This window comes from Pezoporus wallicus, unplaced genomic scaffold, assembly GCF_028554395.1.
Source record: "Pezoporus wallicus isolate ANWC-B61680 ecotype Strahan unplaced genomic scaffold, APGP_CSIRO_Pwel_v1 contig_13659, whole genome shotgun sequence".
Classification (NCBI taxonomy): domain Eukaryota; kingdom Metazoa; phylum Chordata; class Aves; order Psittaciformes; family Psittacidae; genus Pezoporus; species Pezoporus wallicus.
Genome location: NW_026636258.1, coordinates 663149 through 686782, shown reverse-complemented (window position 1 = coordinate 686782; position 23634 = coordinate 663149). Strand labels below are relative to the sequence as shown.

At 41.1% G+C, this 23634-nt stretch overlaps 1 protein-coding gene and 1 long non-coding RNA gene across 3 annotated transcripts in view; one reads left to right on the top strand and one right to left on the bottom strand.

The window, feature by feature from the left end:
- The window catches only part of LOC130593944 (uncharacterized), a 33324-nt gene extending 28575 nt beyond the window's left edge, over nucleotides 1–4749 (top strand). Inside the window, exon 2 of the long non-coding RNA XR_008970929.1 lies at nucleotides 3289–4749. This is a non-coding gene — a long non-coding RNA (uncharacterized LOC130593944). The remainder of the gene's footprint in view (nucleotides 1–3288) is intronic.
- Nucleotides 1–23634, bottom strand: part of CHRDL1 (chordin like 1) — a 37535-nt gene that overhangs the window by 2218 nt on the left and 11683 nt on the right. The window contains exons 5-11 of one of the 2 annotated variants that reach the window (XM_057399450.1): nucleotides 9823–9968; nucleotides 8732–8825; nucleotides 8071–8138; nucleotides 6668–6842; nucleotides 3185–3379; nucleotides 1564–1731; nucleotides 369–458 (exon numbers count right to left, since the gene is read on the bottom strand). In XM_057399450.1, coding sequence (XP_057255433.1) covers nucleotides 369–458; nucleotides 1564–1731; nucleotides 3185–3379; nucleotides 6668–6842; nucleotides 8071–8138; nucleotides 8732–8825; nucleotides 9823–9968 — 936 coding nt within the window. The remainder of the gene's footprint in view (nucleotides 1–368; nucleotides 459–1563; nucleotides 1732–3184; nucleotides 3380–6667; nucleotides 6843–8070; nucleotides 8139–8731; nucleotides 8826–9822; nucleotides 9969–23634) is intronic. The other variant, XM_057399451.1, reaches the window with a different exon arrangement.

The window sequence follows — 23634 nt, the reverse complement described above, 5'->3', positions numbered from 1 at the left end:
AAAAAACGTCTCTGATTTTTTCCCTTCTGAATGACTTTGTAAAAAAGCTGAGGTAACTTGAATTGTTACTTAAATCCAAATTGTGCTGCTGTGCTGATGTCAGTCATATTTCAGCCTTGTGGCATTATGGGCAGAAACCAGCTTATTTATATTTTAACAAAATACAGGAGGCTAAGACAGCATGAAAATGAACTACTGCTTTATGTATCTATATGATAAATTGCTGTATTTTCTTTATTTAAATATAAACTTATAAATATTGGAGCCATGTTCTGGAGGAAAATTTGGTACATCTGTTTGTGTTGAGTAAAAGAGAATGTTTTTCAAGGCTATGTTTATATGGAGAAAGAGGTCAGAATTTTACTTACTAGGGGTTGTCCTTGTTATCTGCTTGAAGTAAGGAAGTTCTTCAAATTCTCTCTTGGACACTTTTTCAACATAGAAGTGACGCAGAATGCCTTCAGCAAGGATATGAGAAGTGCATGTTACTGGAAGTGTGCCTGTTGTTCTGAACCTGCCTATATGTAGAACTACTGCCATGTTAAGCCGCCCTGAGAAATCATCCTTACCAATTACATGAATTTTCAGCCTATTCTTTATTCTGGTTGCCACCCCCTTGGTTTTTTGCTACTCCCCTGTAAATCCTTCTGTGGATTTATGATTGCAGTTTGTGAGGGGTATGAGAATTAGCCAATTCTTTTCCAGCACAGCTGAACCCCTCCTTATTATGAATAAATGTAAGATTACAGCAGAAGCCAAAATCCCAACATCTTGGAGAAAACCAGCATCATTTTGCAGTCAGATACCATTTTGCCTGTCATGAGCTAGCAGGCAACATCACTGTCAAATCATCACGAGGCTTTGTGGCTTCTAGAACACACAGTAGTTATTAACCATCTGTTCACCTGACTTCTTTTCCGCTCACACTTTGGGCTTGGCTTTATGCCCAAGTACATTCTAGAGATGTATTGTTTCCATGAAGATATATATGAGGGTTTCCTATGAGGATGACATGCTTTTTGCTTTAAGTAGATTAAGTAGACCAGCTCTTCAGGAGGCAGAAGAGAATTTTTATTGTACTAAAAGTTCAGGATTTGCAGAATTTGGGCTCTGAATGCTTTTCTATTTTGTTCTAATTACCAGTTAGTGTAGTAAAAGATGCTGCTTCCATCCTTATACAGGTTTTGTCCATGTTCTAGACCATCACTAAGGCATCAGATAAGGCAGACTGATTTTAATGCAAAGCTTTTTGGTCCATCCTAAATAAGAACCTCTTGGCACGTGGTTTAAACCCTGCTATCCATTTCTCTGCAATAAGTTACACAGGGTATTTTTGACAACCTGTTTGTCACTGTGCTTTTGCTCCCAATGAAGGGTAGGAGTCTGCACAACTAGAGCTTTGTGTGTTATTAATGGGTTTTGTACAGCAGAACTTGAGGATGTTGGTAGTGGCTGTAACTGCAATACCCTGAATAGTGAGATCAGTCTCAGAATGCTTCAGCTTGTCCTGGGAAATTAATGGAGGGTGATACACTCTTTAAAGAAAGAACTTCCTTAGCTCACCTTTTCTAATTGTCCACACATGTATTTCTATTTGAGGTGGCTTTTCAGTTTCTACTGCAATTTTTCTGATGGTTTCTCCTTCCTCCGTGAAAACGGATTCATAGACGGGAAATGTCTCCTTCCCACAGAAGTAATCTTTGTTGTCAAAGGCTTGACTTGGTACTTCTTCTGTTTAAAAAAAAGCCCAAAACACATAATTCAGTTGTAATCAAGTCCTCCAGAACTTACTTGACAAACAGGAAATGAGCTGTGTAAAACCATGTGGTCTGTGAGACTCCTCACAGTTTTTCAAGCATATTTGAAATAATGGCAGAAGTCTCAGAGGCAGCAGAATAACTAAGTGAAAACTGGTGAAGAGACCCGCATTAATGTTTTGCTGAGGAAAAGGGCAGGTAGAACCTACATGGTTTGCATTCTGCTTGGCCAGTGCAAGCCTGTGCTAGCCACGGTACACATTATCTCCTGCTCACCTGGTAAAGTCGTAGAGCATAAGGAGAAATTGTAATTGTTCTGTTGGTAACTGGGAGTTGGACAGGAATGTGAGAGAAATGATGCAACTCATACACTCGGACTACAATTTGTGGGAAAACCTGACAATGAATACATCTCCACATAGAGCAGACAGAAAAGGTTCAGCTTTCTTAAAAAACAGCACATAGAATCGCAAAGAAAAAGACAGTAACTTTCTTTTTGCTGTTAAATTTTCTATTAAAGCCAGGTTTTGCTGACCATTCTCATAGCAAATAAGCTAAATAAAAGCTGTAATTCACAAATATCCAAAAGATCTAGATACACATCTCCTGCCTGCCTACTGCCACTGCATTGTGCTCTTCCCCAGTAAGCAAAGAAAATGGGAAGTGTGCATTCTCTGAAGGATTTCTATACATGACAGAACAACAAGCATTTCCATCCAGTGTATCACCAAACATAGAAATGAGCCATACAAATGAGAAAAGTTTAAAGGCACCAAAGGGAACTGGACACTCCTTTACCGCTTGTGTCATATGGAATGCAGCTGGTTAACCATCAGCAGGTTTATATTAGCAGATTTTTCACAAGTTGTAAGCACTGATTTTAGTAAGTAATGTCTACGTAAGTTCAGTCATTAGCACAGCATAGAAACAATGCAAAATCTATGATAAGTTAGTATTTATTTTAAGGATTAGGTTATGTAACTGACAGCAACCGATTTCTAATTGGGAGTTTTGAATCCTTCTGGTACATTTTAACAAGCAGAAAGGCTAATGATCCCCATGCAAATTTATAAGCTAGAAAAAATGATGTGAAGGTTCCGTGGGCTCTGCAGCTGGGGAAGGATGGGAGAGTCTTTTGACAATAATGAACTTTCTGTGTGCCTCTCTGAAATAGTCTCTTCAGAAATGGGCATCAGAGAGTTGTGCTACCAGTGGAGAGAAAGGCAGGGACTGATCAGAACAAACGTGTCTTCAGCAGCAAACCCCCATTTGAGGAGCAGCAGCTCTGCCTGTCTCACATTGAGACCTTTGCACACGTATGAGAACAGTGGGCATTGCTATTGCTGTTTGCATCAGATCTTATTGGCTTGAGCCAAGCCCCTTAACATGCACGGCAAAAAGGTGGTCTGTGATCAACTTTGTTTTACCTGGACAGACTTTACAGCATTTTCCTTCTACTTTCTGAGGGTATTTGCAGGGATATTGTTCTGGACAGTGAATTTTCTTACATTCTTGTTTGGTGATGTTGCAGGTGCACAACACACACTCTACGATTCCGAAGGCTCGGAGATTAGGATGCCAAGATTCACCATGTGAATATGTTTTGCCATTTGAAACGCACACTACAAAAGAAGAGAAAAGGAAAAAAAAGTACAACTGGAAAAGGTACCTTCCTTGGCTACGTCTCTATGAATATTCATTTCATTCATTCACATGTTTAAAGCAATGTCTCTATACATCATTTGTTAGTGTCTCTTGCCCATTTCTCTGGTTGCTGACTTTGAGTTTTGCTGCTTTAAATGAGTCTGGGCCTATGATCACCCTTTTCTGAGCAGTTTTGCCTTGATTCCATCTCTGCTGACACTAGTGTTCATCACCATTTAGAGGTGAACAGTGAAGGTGGCTGAATCAAGTATTTGAGTAGTTCCTCTCCAGTGCACACATTTCAGTTGTGCATCACTAACCTGCTTATAAAATTCACTCCTCCTTCCTCTTCTAATCTCAGTCACCACACAGGACACAGCCTGCCACATTGGTTCTGGCTTCTAGAATTGAATCTGCAGATGACAGGATCATGACATTTGATACTGAGTCACCTGTACAGCTTTTCTAGCCATTAACTCAACACGGCTTCTGTAGTGAGAGCCATGCTGTCAGCAGGATGAGTTAATACAACCCTTCATTGCTTTTGCATGAGAGCTCCTGCCACACAACACACAGACCAAAGTAAGGGAATGTTGCAAAAATAAAGTTTTATATCCTTTATGGAAATATACGTGTCTGTAGGTATATAGAGATTTTGCTTTTGTAATCACAAGAAGACACTAGCATGAAAGGATTTATATGGTACTGAAATTTCATCCCAATAGCATCTAAGCACCTCAGAATATTTATTCATCAGCGCCCTTAAGAGACAGAGAAATACAGCTGACACCAGGAGAGTGGAAAAATCCATGCTTGGTGGAAGGCAGTTTGGGTCACCCGGCAGTTAATGGGAATTATATCACTTTACACCATGTTTGCATTTGTCCTATAAACCTTACTTGTTTCTTTTTCAATATTTTATAAACACAAAGAAAAATGCAAACTAATCCTAACAAGGTGAAAGAAAGGGCACTGCTTCATTTCTAAAAGCAACTGAAGTGAAGCTGGGATATGTTGTAAATATTTCCAATTCTTGTAATATGCCATCATTTCTATTAATGCTTTTATTTGTAAAATATGTTCCTATTTTGCCTGTAACTTTCAAAAGCAATTTAATTTTTATCTGTAATCTGAAATTTACATCTAACTGGTAACAGATGTGACCAACTGGCTTAAACTTTACCGAGTTACTGAGATTTATGGGGAGTATTTTTTGCAATGTATTGTCTTTCAGGGGGTTATGCTATCATTTGGCTTATAATTTGCTACTTTTTAACTCTTTCTTAAGACGTGTCTTTGTTCAGAGATAGGAAACAGTTTAGTTTCTCAAATAAAAGCAACTAAAAGTGTTATCTGTATACTAAGAACATGGAAGAAAAAACATAACTGAGAAAACTGGTAAGTACTGAGCTGCTCAGCAGGCCTCTTACATGCTTGAATACTATATTATTAGTCATATTTCTGCTGAAGTAGATATTTTTTCCCCAGCTTCTCCAGATCCTTTACAGACATAAAGGTTTCATGATTTCACCCTCACAGGGTGATTTTGACATTGTGTCCATACGTATTCTCTCTGGTTTAGGGTTCTCTCTGGTTTAGGGTTTCTTTAGCACAGACCAGTTAAATAATTACTCTGAGGTGGCAGATGAAGCTTCCAGTAGAAGCCAAAATATGGCAAATAACTTCTAGTTCCCTGATGCCCTGTCATCAGTGCTCTTCATGTTTAGAATGATAAATTTGTATTCCTATAACTGCACAGTATTGGCTTGTCAGGGGAGTCATTGTGTGTTTATTGTTTAACTTGTTGAAATGCATCTCAAGGGGCATGTGCATTAATTAATAAAACACTTCTTAATTGCACAAGGACAAAAGAAAATACATGGTCAGCATTTCTGTTCCCAGCATTTCTCAGGCACTTTCCAGGCAGTGAGTGTCTGAAGTTGTGGCAGTTCCTATATACTGCACCCAGAAATATGCTGTTCATCTGTATGCTCTTTATTTGCCAAAACAAATCAGTTAGAAATTTCTTTGATGATGTCTTCATGTGTGAATTACACGTCAAAGATACTGCACTGCACAGAGATTCCTGCTCCTAGACTCAGCGTAAAACACTGGCATGATCTGAATGTTTTTTCATGCTTGTTCAGGTGGATAATAAAGATCCTATGGCCAACATTCCTTCTGTTAGTTAATACCTTAAACGATTAGTTGGCCCTAATACAAGGGCCTTTAACTCTTTGTGGGTAGTTTCTCAATGCACACTGACTGGTATTTGTGGATAGATGCTCTTCTGAACATGTGTTTTTACATCTATTTCTTTTATGGTTTCTTAGGCCTGTTCCTGCAGGCCTCTGTTCAAAGAACAGAGCATCCCACCCTTTTTATTGTACAAACCCCCTGTCCCACTAACTGGTGAATTGACATTTTCCCTCTATTTTTGTCCTTCTTGTAATGCAGCAGGTATATGGCTCAGTCATGTTTGGATGAGGTTTGCCATAGGGGCTCAAATGTCTGCTGTCCCCATAATGTAATATGTCCTATATTGTCTTATCAGGAAGCACTAAAGGATTCTTAGAGTGAGATTGATTATCTTTGTTAATTTTGCCTCTTTACAGCTCAGGCATCCAGTACAGGCTAATTGCCTACTCTGCCTCTAGTATTAGTCTTGGAGGATGCAAAGCACCCCTTGCATCCCACTGTCTCAGACAAGTAGCTTAATGGGTGGGAAGTCATGCAACTGCCTTTCTTGAGAATAATTTGCTAAGCCTTGGAAGCAGAAAACCTCTTGATTCTATGGCAGAACTTTATGGTCTGAGATTTATGGGCCAGATTAAACATACACTGCTTACAGCCAGTAAAGTTACAAAATAAGAGATGGTGTAAGGAAAATAGGACAAATAATTTCCTACTGGAAAGTCAGTTTGTGAACAAGTTAATGAATCTGAAGGCATTGTGGTGTCCTCTATGGCACAAAGCACTCACTTCCCTGGTAGCCACTGCACAATCCTACGAGGTATTTCAGAGAGCAACACAAGTGTGGTGTGCCTTTGCAGAGTGAAACGCAGTGCTGTCTGGAGGCACAACTGGTCTCAGTCAAGAGCTGATTTCATATCCTTAATAGCTTACTGCTTTTTGCCTCCCTGATTTGCGTTGGGTCTGTGCGAGTTGGCACTGTATATCCTGCTGTATATTTTGAGAACTCTTTCTGAGCTACAGGTGATTGATTCCTGACCCAGAGTAATACCATAAAAAGTAATTGTCTTTACCTCGTCCGTGCTTGTGCTTGTTGTTGATGACGATTTGTACTATTGTTCCTGAAGCTTGTTGGGGATCTGGGAGGACTCCACGGTTACTCCTGGCATTCGGAAAGCGTGGAATGTTGACTACCTGCCTTGCAGAGCTGGGTGACAGGTCATAGTGGGAGCGATGATATGAGTGTCTCTGTTTAAGAGACAGAAAGAGAGCAGGAAAGTAAATGTCTTATTCCAGTGATCTGACATGGGGAAAGCGGCTGCACTAGAAGCTTAATACAGACGAGTGTTGCTTCTATCATCAAACATCATTCACACACATATGTGGTTGTAACTCATCTCACAGACTCTATATGTCAGTGTAGGTGTCTTACTTAAGTTGGTCATCTGAAGTCCTGAATTGAGTCAATGGACAGAGAGGCAGTTTTAGAACCTCACCTGTTGTGGAACTCTGTATCATGAGGAGATGAATCACAACCCAGGAGTCCTGTTTCACTCCATGTGTTAAAAATGATGTTCAGAATTAGATGCCTACTTTACTGATGTCTACGCTAAGATTAGATGAGAAGAATTGTAACCCTGTCTAGTTTTCCTCATCAAAATTACTTTCTGCTGGGTCTCCAGGGGCAGGGCACGTCCAGAGTGACTGTCCAGCTTTGTTTGCTTGCAGCTTTGAACTCTGATGCAAGGCCAGTGTTAGGCATGCACAGACTGAGCAAGGATCTGTCTTACAGACTGGGAAGTCTCATTTTATTTGCAAAGAACAGTAGGAGCAATAATAGTAATGTGCAGTGTGTTTCCTAGAACAAAACCAATGGTTGTTTTCAGAAAATTATTTTCCAAAATACCCATGGGCATTAAAGAATAGTGTATTTTACAGCAGTTATTTTACAAGGCATGATTCTTCTCACTAGTCCAAAGACCTGTTAGTTCATGTATTTAGGTAATGCACCTAATGCTTAAAAGCACTTCACATTCTCTCCAAATGCTGTTACAAAAATCATCTCTTGAGAAGTAAGTTGTTAATGGATACTCTTAGCCCCACGGCAATGAAGCACCTAAAGTAAATATATACATGTGTAAATGCCAACTGGGAAGTAAGTTTTTTCAATTATGATTTAAAAGTGATGCCTGCATAGCAAACAAACTGCTGAAGAGTTTTATTCTTTATAGAGCGTATACAACAAAGACAAAATCCAGAGCCTGCAGGAGCTCATGGGAGTTTATAATTCAGCATTATTCCTGAAGGCTGAGTCTATTAAGGGATTTACTGAAGTGCAAGAAACCTATTTTGGGCTAGATTCACAGAGCCCAGGATGAAGCAGTAGACCTGTTACCATCCTTTTCTATTCTTTCCCTGATGTACTGATGCACAAAGCACAGCAAAAATCTGTCTTTAAGTTGTAGGTCACACTTACAGCTTCCCTGTTGGCCGGCTGCCGGAAGATATCCCCATCGGAATGTTCCCATGATAATTCTCCATCTCCTGTGTGCGAAGCAGAGCAGGAGCAGTTAGGGGGTAACTGAGCTACACCTTGAGATACTCAGGGGAAAAGTCTCATCCATTTAAAATGGATTAATTTAAAAATTCATTTAGAGTGGAGGTAGCATCAGGGTGTAGAAGTGTCAGTCTTTAGTCTGACTTCATTGTACTAGACTCTGCAAAGACCAAAAGGAAGATCTCTTCCCAAACACCATGCAAACTCAGGATGAAGATTTGCTATCGGATTTATGTGGCTTAACAAGACACTGTGTGCAAGGTGACTTCCAGCAACCATTTGCTATTGTCATCTCAGGCAAAGGTGAGAGACCTTTTTGAAGCCTTGATTAACCTCGTTCTGGGAATGGAACTTTATCATCAGTGCATACTCCTCTTGTTTCAATTTAGGAACACAAAGTTAGCAGTGATCCCCTGCTGACATTTCCCAGTGGTTTAATATCCCAACATGCTTTGGATTGTAAGTACATGGGAAACTTGCAGATTGTGTCCTGAGGGCCCGTGCTGGTGCACAGACATGGCCCTGGCAGGTGAAAGAGTAAATTCAGGGCCTGTCCTTCTGTAATTATGGTTGAACTTACCTCTGCAAACTGGACAGCAGGACTCCGGAACGGAAACTGGGAATGAGCAAGTTAATTTGGGACAAGTCTTCAACCCACAGTACACATTTCCTTCCTGCCAGCAGAACACAAGAATTTAGAAGGAGTCATTGATTTGCCTGGTACTGTGTATGCATTTTTTATGGATGTGCTTAAATCCAGTATGTGTGTTTCCATAAATGCCACTCTAGTATGCACAAGCAGAGTATCAGCCCAATGAAAAGTCTGAATAGCTTTGTTAGAATTTGTTGTCACACAGAAGAAGATTCCTTTCTTTAAAAAACTCAGAGGAAAATGGAAGAGATGAAAGTGTGTGGGGAGATTAACTGCAATTACTGTAGGCTGAAAATGTACCTGACATGGTTGGTACCAAATCACCCAGTGTAAATTCTTCCCCCTGCTCTCCTTCAGCTGTGTCTTCCCAGTGAAAAGGAGGAAAAGCTTGGCATTAACTAAAAGTTGTAAAGTCTTTTCAATGCTTGGCCTATTACATTTGTAGTTAATGTAGAATATGATGATTTGATGAGAGGAGGTCAGAGCTGCCAATACTTAATACGGAAGAGCTGGCTGGATTGAGAGGGGTGTTTTGATTCAGACACTGGCTCTGAGGAGTCCCTGGGTTACTGTTCAAACATACAGGATTTGAACTGGTGACATCTCGGCTCTGTGGCCCAGTGCCAGTTGACAGAGCTGTCCAGTCCCAGACTGTGGGGCTCTACTTATCAGTGCAGTCCAGATGAATTCAGTTTCAGGCATTGGCTTAGCACTGCGTTTTCCAGTCGGGTTGAAGTGAGATGTTCTATCTATGCCAAGTAGCAGTATTTTACCTGCTGCCTCTGCACTGTAGGCTCACTTAGAGCAGATGCTCGACAGGGTAAGCTTTGTCCACAGTGTTTGAGTAAGAGGTAGCCTGGCATTTACCAGGTACTGCAGACTGGCTCTGAACACTATGAGTTTCAGCATTAATTCTCAACTCCCAGTCTTTGCTGTGTATTGCTTATATTTCGGTGTCATGTCTTCTAGAAAGGAGAAATGAAGCACAGAGCAGGGCTCTGTTGAGCCGTGTTACTTACTGAGCAGCTGCACTGGGCACACTGGTTTGCTTGCCTGTTTTGGAAAAGTCCCTCTGCCACAAACATTTCACCATGATGGTAGGTGGTGCCATTGTATTCACAGGATTTCCCGGTGATTTTGCTGCTTACTGAGAACAGGGAGTCTTCTGGAAGTAACAGGAAAGGAACACTTCATGCAAATATCCTTGACAACTGGCAATATCACAAATACAGGGGAGGAAAAGCTTCTGTTCTTCCTCATTTCTCTTTATTATGAAAGGACAGGTTTTGTCATGCTACAAAGTGTAAGTGATATTCTCATGCTGCTATTTTGCTGCATGTTAATAATTCACACTTTGAGTTGACTGTCCCAGTTTATCTTAGGATGCTGATGATCAGCTGCAAATGCACTGTTTAGCCAGCGTGTCTTGTGCTGCTGTATTTTCTCTTGCTCTGCCTGCTGTAGCACTAGGTATTAGGATACATTGGTGCAGTTATGTGCTCACTTGTTATACATGGCTTTTTCATGCTTTGATATTGAGGGCATTAGGTCCTGTATACAGTATCCCACTATCACTAGCACAGTCCTTGTTTTCCCCTTCTTAGTACTGGTATCATTTTATTAATGATTTGTAATGTTGTAGCCTGTAGAAGACTTAATTGCAGGTTAGCAGGATATGCCATAGGACATGCATCATTCCATGCCATCCACAGGCTCAAACCTTCTGGAGAAGGAGCACGGTACTGGTGAGGAAACTGCATCAAGACAAAACCGTGGACTACACAAGTGTTTGTTCCTAGTGGCCTTCACAATTCATTGCTGCTGTTTGTTCTCTGACATGCATTTTAATGTCAGATGTGCAAATGAGTGCATTTGGTTTGCAGAACTCAGTGCATATGATGGCAGTCTCAGTTCAACCCTGAAACCTCCTGTTTCAACTCAAGATCATATCAAAGTCTGCACCACATGGGCTAAATTTTCTTCTAAGACATAAAGCTTTCCATACCTTGTACTAAAACATCCTCTAGATTGTTTAATTATTAGCAGTTGACAAACTGTGCAAAGGGATTATACTTCACCTATGAAATGTAAGTCACTTGACACCTATTGGGCAGTGAATCTGGCACTATACATTTACATTCACATGAATTTAGCATCTCAGCATGGGAAAAGACATTTTGAACAAGAGCTCCATGGAAGTAACAGTGGAGTGTTTGTTCTCCAGAGCCTGAATCACTGCAGATTTCTAGGAATGCAGCTGAAATTTCATTCAGTGGGTTTAGGTTTTCATGTAAAAGAAACCTGACCTGAAGACTCAGGTTTTGCTGTAGCCCCTTTCATTATCTAGCAGATAAACCTGGGGAGATCTTGTGTGAAACTGTGCCACCACAGAATGCGCATTTTTCAGCTGGGAGCTCAAGTGAAAAAGCAGTTTTCTGCTGGCCTGCACTGGCATTAAACACTGACATTTAGTTTTCCATAAAAGCATATATTTAGTTACATGGGTCCATCAAATACTAATAATATTCTGAATGTCAAATCTGGCTGTGGAACATACATGTGCTACAGTATATGAGAGTCTGTGGGTCAGCAAAGAATGTTCTGCAGGAGAATTGCAGGAGAATTTAGCCACTTAGGCATCCGTGCCTGACATTTCATTTCTCTTCAAGAGAAAGTCATGGTATTTGCACTCCTCCTTTTGGAAGCACTAAATACATCATTATTTCAGTGCAATCAATGATACCTTTCCAGAATCTTACAACTAGTGCAGAGCTTTGACACCACCTGTGCTTGGCATAAGAATGCAGTGCTTGTGGCTGTATGGTTTGCTAGTAACACACATTCTGGGATGGCAAGGTGTGTGCTCTCATCAACACATATCCTTTGACAGGCATTGTCAAAAGATTCAAGTGGCAAGTTCAGTGACTGTCCCATCAGGCCCAAATACTGGAAAACATGAATAATGAGGCACTTCTCAGAACTGTGCTTGTATCACCATAGTGTCTTGGGCTTTCGCAGAGTCATCTCATTGGAAGCAGAAAGAGAGACTGCCAAACCCTTAGTTACCTCCTTGCCCTTAGGGCAACTGGAAGAGCAGCAAAACTGGAAAGAAATGTAAGTGGAAGGAGAATACAGTGGTTCTTGTCTGGATGCAAGGCCCTGATCATGCAGCCTCTGCAGGACATGGCTGTGCCCATGTAAGATGCCAGTCCTAAAGCAGTGTTTGGCTTGTGGTCTGACATTTGCAGAGACCAATACCTGAATGACTCATTGTGACTCTTCAGAGCATTGGATGAAGAGAATAAATTTTACTGCAGGTTTACCTTGGTATATGCCACATTGCTCAGTTCGTTAGGAAATCACCAAATGCCTTTAAACTGTGGCTTTTATATAAGGGAAGGAGGATGGTGAAACTCTTACTGCTTGGAAAATGACAGTGGAAAGTTGCAGTAGGTAGTTGTTTTCATCTATATTTCTTTTAAGTCGATCATGGAAGTTGGGCCTGCAACAGCTAAATCATGACATGCAACTCGAAACACATGGACATCTGCCTATCTTTGGAATTTGGGATAAAATTCTATTACTATTTTGAAATCTTATTTTATTAAATAATTCTAACAAAAGTCAGTTTCGGTTACAGGGAATAAGACCATGTTGAGGTCCTGTGCTGCACGTAACTGTGCATATGATTATCCTTTAGTATATTAAATGAATGGGCCTATTTGGGTTCATAAAAGAAGGTTTAGAAGAAGTTTTCAGCTCAAGACCATATTACTGTTATTGCAAAAAAATACATACATTCATATATCAGAAACAGCATATGGGAGAGCATGACTGATCCTCTGCAAACACAGCTTCTGTCAGAACCTGCAAGGAAGCTCTGTTTATATTGTACGTCTAAATATAACTTCTGTCTGGTGCAGTTTCTCTGTCTTTGCCAGTGTGTGACTGACTTGCTACAACTAGGCCTTGCCTTGGTTTCTTTTCTAGTGCTCTTTAAATCATGGCTAATTAGGGGAGCTCAGACTCCCTCCTGATACCATATTCTCCTGTAGAATATGAAATTAGAGTCATTGTGGATTGTTTTAGTAAGTGCCAGGTTTGAACTTTCAAAAGTCTTGGCATTAATATTGCTATCAGCATGCATTATCCTGTGCCTTAGTTAAGATACGTTAGAATGCAATTAATGAACTGCAAATATACTCCTTTGCTCAAAGCTGTATTTGTGAACCTTGATTCCTAATCAAGAGTGTTCCCAAAGCTTTAGCTGGCATTTTAATGGTGCTTACTAACATTGCTTTAATTAGCTGCCTCTGGAAAGCACCAGGCAATCCATCTGTGTGAATCCTGTAATTAACTGAGTTCAATCTGAGCTCTTCTTTGTGGCATTCACAGCGTGTCAGTGGAAGCAGTATAAAATGGAGAGGGTAAAGATGTTATAGCATCAATTAAAAAGGAAGTATCTTTCTTTCTGTGCTTGGCATTTATTCTCTGAGGGCTCAGACTTCAGTATAGAGGTTGACAGGCCATGCTTGTATTTGCCTGAAATTTCAGTGCCCTCAAGATAGGACCATGAGTTAGCAATATGGATAGCACATTCAAACATTAACATTAGGCAATGGCAGGGGGATAAGATGTGCAAGTTAGGCTTCACATGACTTGATATGAACTTATCCTGTGAGTAGCTTTAAACCTTGAACCTGGCTGAAGAAATCTTTCAGGTTTTACAAGCAGGCAGCAGAATACAACTGGCTGAAAAAGAACTGCTTTTTAAAAAGCAAATGGAGACTATGGTAACTATGCTTGAATTCTTATATCCAGGCACTCCTCTGTTCCAAACACAGGATTCTGTCCAGCTTCTGCTGTCTACCTAGGCTGTTTTTCACTGGCATGCCATACACACAAGGTAAATCCTAGCCTCAGAGAAGCCAATGGAATGGTTGCCTTCAGGATTTAGCCTAGGGACTTGCTTGATCACTGCTGAAGATGGATGGTGGTACTAGGAGGAACTGTTGATCAATAAAACAAGATTTGTATCAATTCAGGTCTGTAGTACAGCCTGATAGAAAGGTTCACTGTGACCTAGAACTGCATGTAAGTGTGGTTCACAAGTTCCTATAGTCTATTTGACAGGGGGTGTGAAGAAACAGTATGGCAAAAGTTTGCCATGAAGGGATGTGAACTTCGTGTGAAGCACAGCATTAATGCTTTCCTGACAGGCTGACAGAGTTAGGTATTGATTTGATAAACTATGGGCATTTAATGGAAATGTTGTGAAGCTGTAAGCTGCTCCAATCACACATTTTTCATGGGAACCTGCCTGGGTTCCTGATGGTCTGCCTGTGACTTGAGGTTTCCAAGGACCAAGGTTTGAGGGCATCCATACTATGGACACTCACCAGGGCCTTCTGGCTTCTGGAGCTTTCCAGTCTCCTGGGACAAACAGATGCTGGATCACATGGATCACAGTTTGGGAAACACCATCTTTTAGCATTTTCTCATTACAACTCTATTCCTTCTTGAAGTGTTATAAAAGCTTGATTCTTAGCTGCTTTACCCCTACTTTCCTATGTAGCAGAAGAGCATCAGTTATCTGCAGCCAGTCCCTGGAATAGCTTAGACAAATTCCACGGGCAGTTCCTAATGTATAAAACCAGGTGGCTTCTGTAAAAGTATTTATGTGCAAAGAGAATGAAAAGCAGTAATTGGGTATGAGGAAACCAGCCTTTGGGAAATGTGAAGTGACTTACTTGAGGAAGGGCTTTAGGATCCAGGCCTTAATATAGTCAATTAACTCTTCAACTTGGGTCCTTCTGGATAAAGGCAGGACGTGCTCATACAGTTGCTAACAAACAGTTTTAGGACACTAACTAACAAACTGCCAAAATAACCTTAGAATCAGGACAGTTATGGCATGATAAGCAGTAAAGTATTTATAATGTGACATCTGATCTTCAAGACAAGAAAAACAGCTGCTATTGGGTGGTCTTCGACATCATGGACGAGGAGACCAAGCATCCAAGAGTCATTATGCTCAGTTCTACTGATCTGCATCCAGTAATCGGTTGAAGTGGTGATTGAGTGTCCTCCTGAAATGGAGACTGGACAGACTGGAAGAGGAAGGTGGGCAGGCAGAGCTCATGCTGCTGCTGCATCTCAGCATCTCAGGAAGGGTCTGTGGGATTTTACTGCATCTCTATGAGATACTTTCTTGCTCAATATTCTGGCCATTCTTGTTAGTACTTAACACTCTCACTACTGCTTATTTTAGTATCAGAACATCTGGCAAAGATCACTGTTTTAAAAAACCTACAGACTGTTGGCTTGCTGACTTAGGAACTATTTTTAAACTGCAACATTCAGAATCACCTTGTGTCATTACTGAAGAAGACAGGCTCTAACAGCAAGCAGAAACGTTCAGCCTGGCGTGGGCTTTGCAGTTTGTCTGGTTTATTAACCACCCTTATAAAAACAATCAAGTGCTAAACAATATGAAATGAATCATGAGGACTAATGTCTTAAGAAACTTACCATACTGGGAACTGTTTTGCAGATAGTCTCTCTGGTCTTTTGTAAGTAAAGATGATAGATTATGCTTTCAATCCAGAGAGGATTTTATGAAACATGTTTTCTGAATCAACACAGAGCATAAGCATGTACAGACCAAGAGACTGATCTTCGGTTTGAATTGGGTTTGGAACCTTACTTACTAGACAAGCAGTTGAATAACTCTGGGGCAACTGCTTGCACTGGCATCTCTCCTGCATATTCACCTGTATTCCCAGTGAGTTTTGCTACTTACTGAACACAATCAGGAGATTCAGTTTAGTTGCAACAGGTAGTTCAAAGCTCTCTAGGCTGTCTCCTAGTGCAGGAAACTGTTGCTCTACACCAGCTACCCAGTCATCTCACACACTGCTTCTGTACAGAAATCAGGTCACCCCAACTTCTAACGTATCATCATGTGAGGCTCTATTATTGCCTTGACATTTAAAATTGATATAAGAATTGCAGGTTAACTATTCAGAAACAACACATAAAGAGCAATTATGAAGGTCAAAATAATCCACAATTCTTGGAAATGTGCAGATCACAAGCATTTCTAATGCGAAAGGGGAACATGATGAGTATGAGAGTACTTCCCCCTGTTTTGCTCACTGAAAATGTTACGAAAGCTGAATCAGTTCAGGTACACACTGTCCAACACAAGCAGGCAGCACAGAGCAATCAGATCTAATCACTTCCAAATTTGCTTTGCAAGGGGACCTGGGCTGAACTCCTCTCCAACTTTAAAGCAGGATGTACCTCTTTCTGTTGCTGGAACAGACCTTGTGACAGCTAGATAAGCATGTATAGATGTGAGGTGTTGTGGAGCTGCTCTGATTAAGAGTATCTCAACTCACCTCCTTTCACCTCAGCAATCAGAGCACTGAGAAGTTGTAGTGAGACCTGTGACCCCTGCTGCCTTGGTGTCCCTGTTCCAGTGGGTTCAGCCAAAGCTCTTCCCAGTCCTGGAGAAATCTAAGTGCTAGTTAACATTCCAAGTAAAAGATAAAGAAGCCTACCTCCAGGCAGAAATCCTCAATGTTAGGCCTTTCCCTCTATTACACATATATAAGAAACAGCTATTCAGTATGAGACACGTATTTGGAGTGGAGGAATAAATACGTGTTGATAATCTGATCCTTACAAATTCAAACCAGAGCAGCCTAAGAGTTAAAGAGGTGAGAGAAGCATCCTGCAGAAAGAGATTATGCAGCTTGCTAGAGGGTGACAGAGAGATTTTGATCATAGTTACGCTGAATAAATCTGGAACAACTCTGTTGATTGAACTAACCTTGATGTTAATGTTCAAACCAAACTCTGTTTTTAAAAGAGATTTTAAAATAAGGATTCTTTTTAAAAAGATCCTTATGTTTATATGGAAAAAAGATCCCATAAATTATACTTTTCTATTTCTATTTATGCAGTGCGTTTCATGCACAAATAGCAGTGCTTTATATAACACAGAGCACTTGACTATTTTCCTGCAGTTCCAGTGACACTAAAGTACAGTAACAGCAGTAGGTCTGTTTTGTACCCCGAGATTCAATTAATGATCATATTTTGGCCACCTTAGCATGAGTTTGCCATGGTGGGGCTATGTGGTAAGAGGGGCCAAATGCAGAGGGATAAAGAAAACAGCAAAGCCAGGGAATCTCTGTATTACAGGAAGCAAGGGATATTGTGGGACAAGTGTCATGGTGACCTGGGATAACTCATAAGGTTTTTCCCAGAAGTTTACCAAACCTTTTTGTGGAGGTCTCTTGCATACATGTGCCTCAGAAAGGCAGGAAACCTGTCAGCACCATCACCTCAGTTACTACATATTCCTGACCTGCTCCCAGGACAGCTTCAGGACTGGAGTTCTGAACCGAGTGCCATCAGCCTGTGGTGGGACAAACTGCTCTTGCAAACTGGCTGCTGCAAGGGCAAAAGCAGCAGCTGCTGAGAGGGTTAATGATCTTACCCTGTCATGTCAAGGGGAGTGAAACACAAATAATCTATTTCATCACCAGAACTAAATCCTGATTTGTCTTACAGTTGGACTTGATGATCCTAAAGGTCTTTTCCAACCTACTTGATTCTATGATCATCTCATGAGAATACAGGAGCCAGAGACAGAGAAAACCTGTAACACTGTTTCAGTGCAAGGTTATCTCCTTGAGATCACCAAGTATTGTTTTAAATAACCTTTGTGGCTGGAGGTCACTGAGGAATTACAGCACAGCATAAGAGAGCAAATGGACTTTTTTCCTATTAAAAATTCCTTTGCTTAATTTCTGCCCTCTACTTTTGTTTCTGCTCTCCATGAATGTGTCACCTCAAGGTCTGAAGTCCATTGAACTACATAGATTTGGAACTTGGCCCAAACACCTACTCTGTGTGGTAGAGCATAAAGGCAGTTTCCTCTTTCATCTTCTGTGTTGTATTTTGACCATACTCCCCAACATTTCTAGAGAAGGGACTATATCACAGTCAATAACTGCATCTGTTTTCATGGAAGGCTGAGTCCAAAAACTAGCCAAGCTAATAGAAATCTGTTGATTGACTACAGTAAACTATGGATCAACCCTCAGTCCATCTACATTCAGCCTTCTCCCTCAGTCATGCATCACAGTCCAACTTATTATGAATCTGTGATTTAAAGAATCATAGATGATGTGTGAAGGTCCCTTTAAAAAACAACAGAAACAGTGCAAGGATGTTGTTTCTAAAGCAGTGGCTGAGGCTGACAGTAAATTTGGATTGAAAAGTTGTGCACCATCCAAAAACTGCAAACACAAGCTCTAAACAAAATCCGTATGTGCCTCTCCGAGGTGCAGGTGTCAAAAATAATAAGCCACAAAATGCTTTACATTAAAATAACTTCAAGGGCCAGGTTAAGCTTTAAAAACGCCAGGGTAATTCAGAGGTAATCACAACAGCCAAAGTGCATGAAACCCATTGCTTGAAGGAACTAGTAGCACCTTATCTAGACACTATGAGCTTTCAGGCAGATTCAAGGCAAAGATGTAGTTTCAGTTTAAACATTCTGTTGGTTGTTTTTTAGCTTTCTTGGGCTAAAGTCAAGCTCTTCACATTATTTTAATATATTTTTCTGCAGCTTAATTTCCTGTGTTTTCTTTTATAGTGGCATAAAAAATTGCCCAGCAACTCCGAAGGAGTCATAAAACACTTTCTAGGTTGCTCCATTTTAATTCCTGCTCTAAGGTTGAATTATTATATGAATCTACCAATCATTCTCCCAGCCAACAAAACAAATTGAGTAAAGCTTTGGTGTACTTTGAATCTTCTCTAAAGCATCTCTGAAGCTCTTGGAAGTCATCTTGGAAAACTTCTGAGCAGCCTATCCTATCCTGTCATGTGAGTCCAAGGAATGGAAGTTCTAAGTTTGTCATCCATGTGGGAAGATGTATATTTTTTCAGTGCATTTTTATCTGCAGAGTTTTTATGGTCAGAAAAGCAGAATGGAAGCAGGTGATGACCTGAGTCTGGTTGTGATAGCAAACACTCCTTACGAAGCTGGTAACAAAGGCAAATCATAAACCAAACTGAATTATCTGAGCACACATCAGACTTTTCCCAAGAATCCCTCTATCATTATATTTCCAAATCAAATTTACTTCCAAATAAACAATTTATTTTCACTATTTAACAGCTACTCATTGTTGGGACTATACAAAACCCAGGACATCTTACTAATCTCTAGTGCTGTGTAACATTTGTGAGTCTTTCATGTTCCAGATATGAGTACCCACCTTGTTTGTAGATGTGAAGTAACCATAAAAAAGCACAGCTCTGTAATTCTGTGGTACCTGCACATGAACCAGATGCAGACTGGAAAAAACTGAAGCTTGCTCTTATAGATACTAGTAAGTAGTTCTGTAGTTATTACTGACAGCTGCTGGGTATGTTGTTACACCATCTCCTGTACTGTGACTGCTGAGAGCTGGAGAGCTTGGCTCACAGGTTATTTTCAATCTCATTTAATTTGTTCGAAGGCTTGACTGTACTGGAGGCTGAAATCGGCCTGACTGGGAGGAAGTGCCAAAAGCACCCCAGTGTGACTGGTCCAGAGGCTACATGCATCCTGGGTATAGACTACCTCAGGAGAGGGTACTTCAAAGACCCAAAAGGGTACCGATGGGCTTTTGGTATTGCTCCTTTGGAGACAGAGGAAACTGAGCAGCTGTCCACCTTGCCTGGTGTCTCAGAGGATCCTTCTGTTGTGGGGTTGATGAAAGTCGAAGAACAACAAGTGCCAATCGCGACCATAACGGAACACTGGAACAGGCTGCCCGGGGAGGTTGTGGAGTCTCCTTCCCTGGAGACATTCAAAACCCACCTGGACCCATTCCTGTGTAACATTATCTAGGTGTTCCTGCTCCGGCAGGGGGACTGGACTAGATGATCTTTCGAGGTCCCTTCCAATCTCTAGCATACTGTGATACTGTGATAACACTGCACCAGCGGCAATATCGCACCAACCGAGACTCCCTGATTCCCATCCAAGTACTAACTGAGCCCGGCCCTGCTTCCTCCCGGCTTCCCCTCTCCCCAGGCAGAGCAGGAGACTCAAGAGTCTGAGAAGTGCAGAGGTGGGCAGTGAACGGTGCTGGGCCTGCAGGGAGTAAGCAGCATGGCTTAGAGGTCTCCAGAGGAGCAGATGCTGAAGTAAAGGAACAAGGGAAGGCAGGGGTGAACACTGAAAGGGAGCTGAGTATGCAGAATTTCTTCCGTGAACTGAGGCTTATGTCAGACCTGTGGCAAAGTGGGCAGGATGCTGAGAACATGGCCAGTATTTCTACAATGTGAGATGTGCCTATAGCCCATACCCATACTTCTATCAGTGGACTGTTAGTTAAGTGCCAGGTGTCTATTCCTTGGTGTCAGGAAGAAAATCCTTGTAGGACTCATTCCTGAGGTGGTTATGAACTTGTTATACACCATGCATCACTCCTGAGGCTTATGCTGCTCTTGATTTTCTTTCATCTGAACATTTCTGCCACGATTCAACCATTCTCAGTCAATGATTTACACAGTGACTGTCCTTCACCATTCCTTAATCCCTGCTGCCCAGAGTGCCATGTGTCATGGCACAGTACTCCCATCAGCTGTGTGTAAGGGACAAAGAATTCAGTATCAAAATTACTCACAGGCTGTTGTTGTTCTCCACAAGTGATGGATTTCATAAGATTTCTCCATGATTTATCAGGTCTTTCATAAAATGACAGTTGTTACTGCTCTGTTGTGTCCATCTCCCAGAGTACATCTACGTCTTTAGGAGGCACCTTTGTAAGATGCCCTTTTTTTTTATTGTTGTCTCAAAATACAGCATGTGTCAACTTTCAGTAGCTATAATGTTCGCTACTGTCAAGTTCAAATTTGAGTAAGAATCATGGAAGAAAGAAGTAGTTTCTGCATATCATTCTCATGAGAATCTTCCTGTGGCTTTCTTCCTTAATCCTTTCACCATTATATAAGAGAAAGGAAATCACAAGCTCAGAGATTGTTTATACTGCTGCATGACCAATGGTCTTAAATCTTTTGATGGGATAAGATGGGAAGTGGGTGTTTTGGCAGCACAGTTCATGAAGAAATTCTGCTGCCTGGGGACTTAGGCAATAGAGGGATTAACACTCTGAAAGGAAAAGTGTTTCTGTGTTTGCAGCTTGTCGGGGTTGAGAACCTTGGAAGATCTTTGATGCAAGGGCAGGAATCTGATCTTTCGGACAGTGGAGAGTTCTGATGTTTCACAAGTCATATGTGAAATCTGCATCAATCTCCAAATTCTCGTGAAGTATTTGGATGTTTGAACCATGTGTATTGGTTCAGGCACAACTTTTAGAAGGATGATATGCCCTTTGCCAGGTTACTCATAAAAATTCTTGATCTTGAGTATTGCTACAATGGCCTGTTTTCAGTCTGGAATTCAGGATATAAACTATTTCTGACTTTAATTCAGAGGTGTAGCATCAGTCAGCAGAGATACTTTTTATATGAGAGGTAACAACTGTTCTTTTACTAACAGCACAGAAAATAGTATCTGGCCAGTAAGAGACCAGCTGAACATCTCTTAGTATTACCATACTATGGGGTTTTTCTCTTTCCTACTCAGGCCTCACACCCATCTATTTAAGACAATTAAAACTCCCTGTAACTTCAGTGAGATTTGAGCCATGAGTTTCTCAGTGATATGAGAAGGGTGGGTGGTAGCAACAAGAACTGTATAGAGGAAGGAGGACCTGGGCACAATATGCCTTCCTCCATCCCACGAATATTTGTGATCTAGATTGGATTCTTCTGAATGGAAGAGTGAGAAGATTGCAACTGAGAGCCTGGAACTCTGGTGTGTGGGCTGGGTGGAACCCAAAACCTCTTCACCAAATGGTTTATTGTGTGTACATTCTGCAGTGGAAAATCATTCCACCAGAGCATTCCAACTACCCAGGTGGAAGATTTAGGTTGTAATTCAGGGCAAGATGCATTGTATTACATATATATATGTATATATAGTATTCTGTGTTTATACATACGATGTGTATCAGGCCAGCAGGAGCTACACATGCTCAACACCTTTCAAGGCTCAGTCTGTAAGAGTATCTACACTACAGAGTGCAGTGTGTTACCTGGACTAGCTGAGTTCCTGAAAGGAATTGTGAGAAGGTAGCACTGAGCTCACTGCAGGCACATTTTTCCTGCTTCTTAAGCAAGTTTTGCATTGTGGGGAGTTCTGCACTGTCCTAACTAGGCTGCTTCCAGAATCTGAAATAGCCAGTTCAAAGATACAGGTACATTTGCACGCTGCAGTCACGCTGCAGTCTGCCATGCAGACACAGCTGTTCAGGTGATGTTCTCAGACCACTGTTGTAATACCTGGTCTGGTCCATCTCTGTATTTAGTCCAGCTTTGTATATATGTACAACTTGGCATTTTGTTGTTATTTAAATATCTAAAGAACAATGAAAAGTGCATCAGAAAAATGATTTGAATTTGATATAGAAACATCACAGTACCAAAGGAGCTTAAACTTAAATGTGTTACTAATCATGAATGCTCTTGGAAGCCAGTGTGTTTAGTTGGGGCATCAACTAACTAAAAATACTGGAGCCAGATGGGCTGCTCCATGCGTCAGTGTGCAGCCTTATCTGCTGAGAAATCAAACCAGCAAGTGCAATATGGAAACTCTTTCTGACTCCTGCAGTTGTGCCTTTTTGCTTCTGATGTAAGCTTCCCCTATCTTAGATTTACATATTCCAGAGTGTACTCAATAATTTAGCTCTTTAACTAGACTCTGAATGCTTTGATTTGTAATCATTTCATGTAGCAGTGATGCAATCTACAATAAATGTTCCATTTGTAAGGGCTCCATCCATAGTAGCACCTTAAAGGAAAGCCAGCTGCAGCTAAATGCTTCAAGAACTTGTCCATTAAGCTTATTTTCATGACAGGAGGCAGGAGGTCTGAAGTCCACTCTAACCCAGAGCTAATCCAGCTCTAAGTATGACTGAATTCTCTCCTTGACTCTATAAAGCACTTATCTCCTGATGATGCCTGAGGTGGAAGGGAAGGAGTTCAAGCTCAGCAGGATGTGATGTCCTTTTGGGTCTCACTAGAGTCCCAGTGAATGTGAACCTAGTACTTTTGGTTACATATGTGTGATGATAAGAATCTAATTCAGATAATAAAATACTTTTCAGAGTTGCAAAAGGGAGGAGTTTCTCGTTCTATACAAGACACAAGGTCTGGATTGTGCCAGTGCTAGAAAAATGTTTAAAACAAAAAAAGGTCAGCAGTGAATCTGTGATAGAAGCTGGTAGATTGAAGCACTGGTGAAAAGTAGAAGATGCTTCATAATATATGTCTGACAACTACTTAAGATTCATGGTGGCTGGTGCCAGGGAGACAGGATACAAACACTGCATCTCTTTGTGTCAGCAAGTCCAGTGTCACTATGGATGCAGGAGACATGAATTCCAAGGGGAGAGTGGTGCCAACTTTTCTCAAAGGGATCCCTTCAACAGCTCCTCCACTTAGGTAGTTATGAAGTTCAGTTTCCAATGAAAGTTGCTGCCTCCTGGCATTACCTCTGCTTCATTAAATAAGGAGGCAGTTATTTGGGCAGTTATACTCTACAAAGCTACACTCTCCCTCTTGCAGAAAGGCAGGAGGAAGAGCCCAAAGTCACTCTGAGTAGCACTACTCATTTCTGAAATGAGCTTGAGAACAGAGGAGAAACCTACATGACAGAATATAATGAGTAGTTACAGTCATTCGAATGGGTGGCT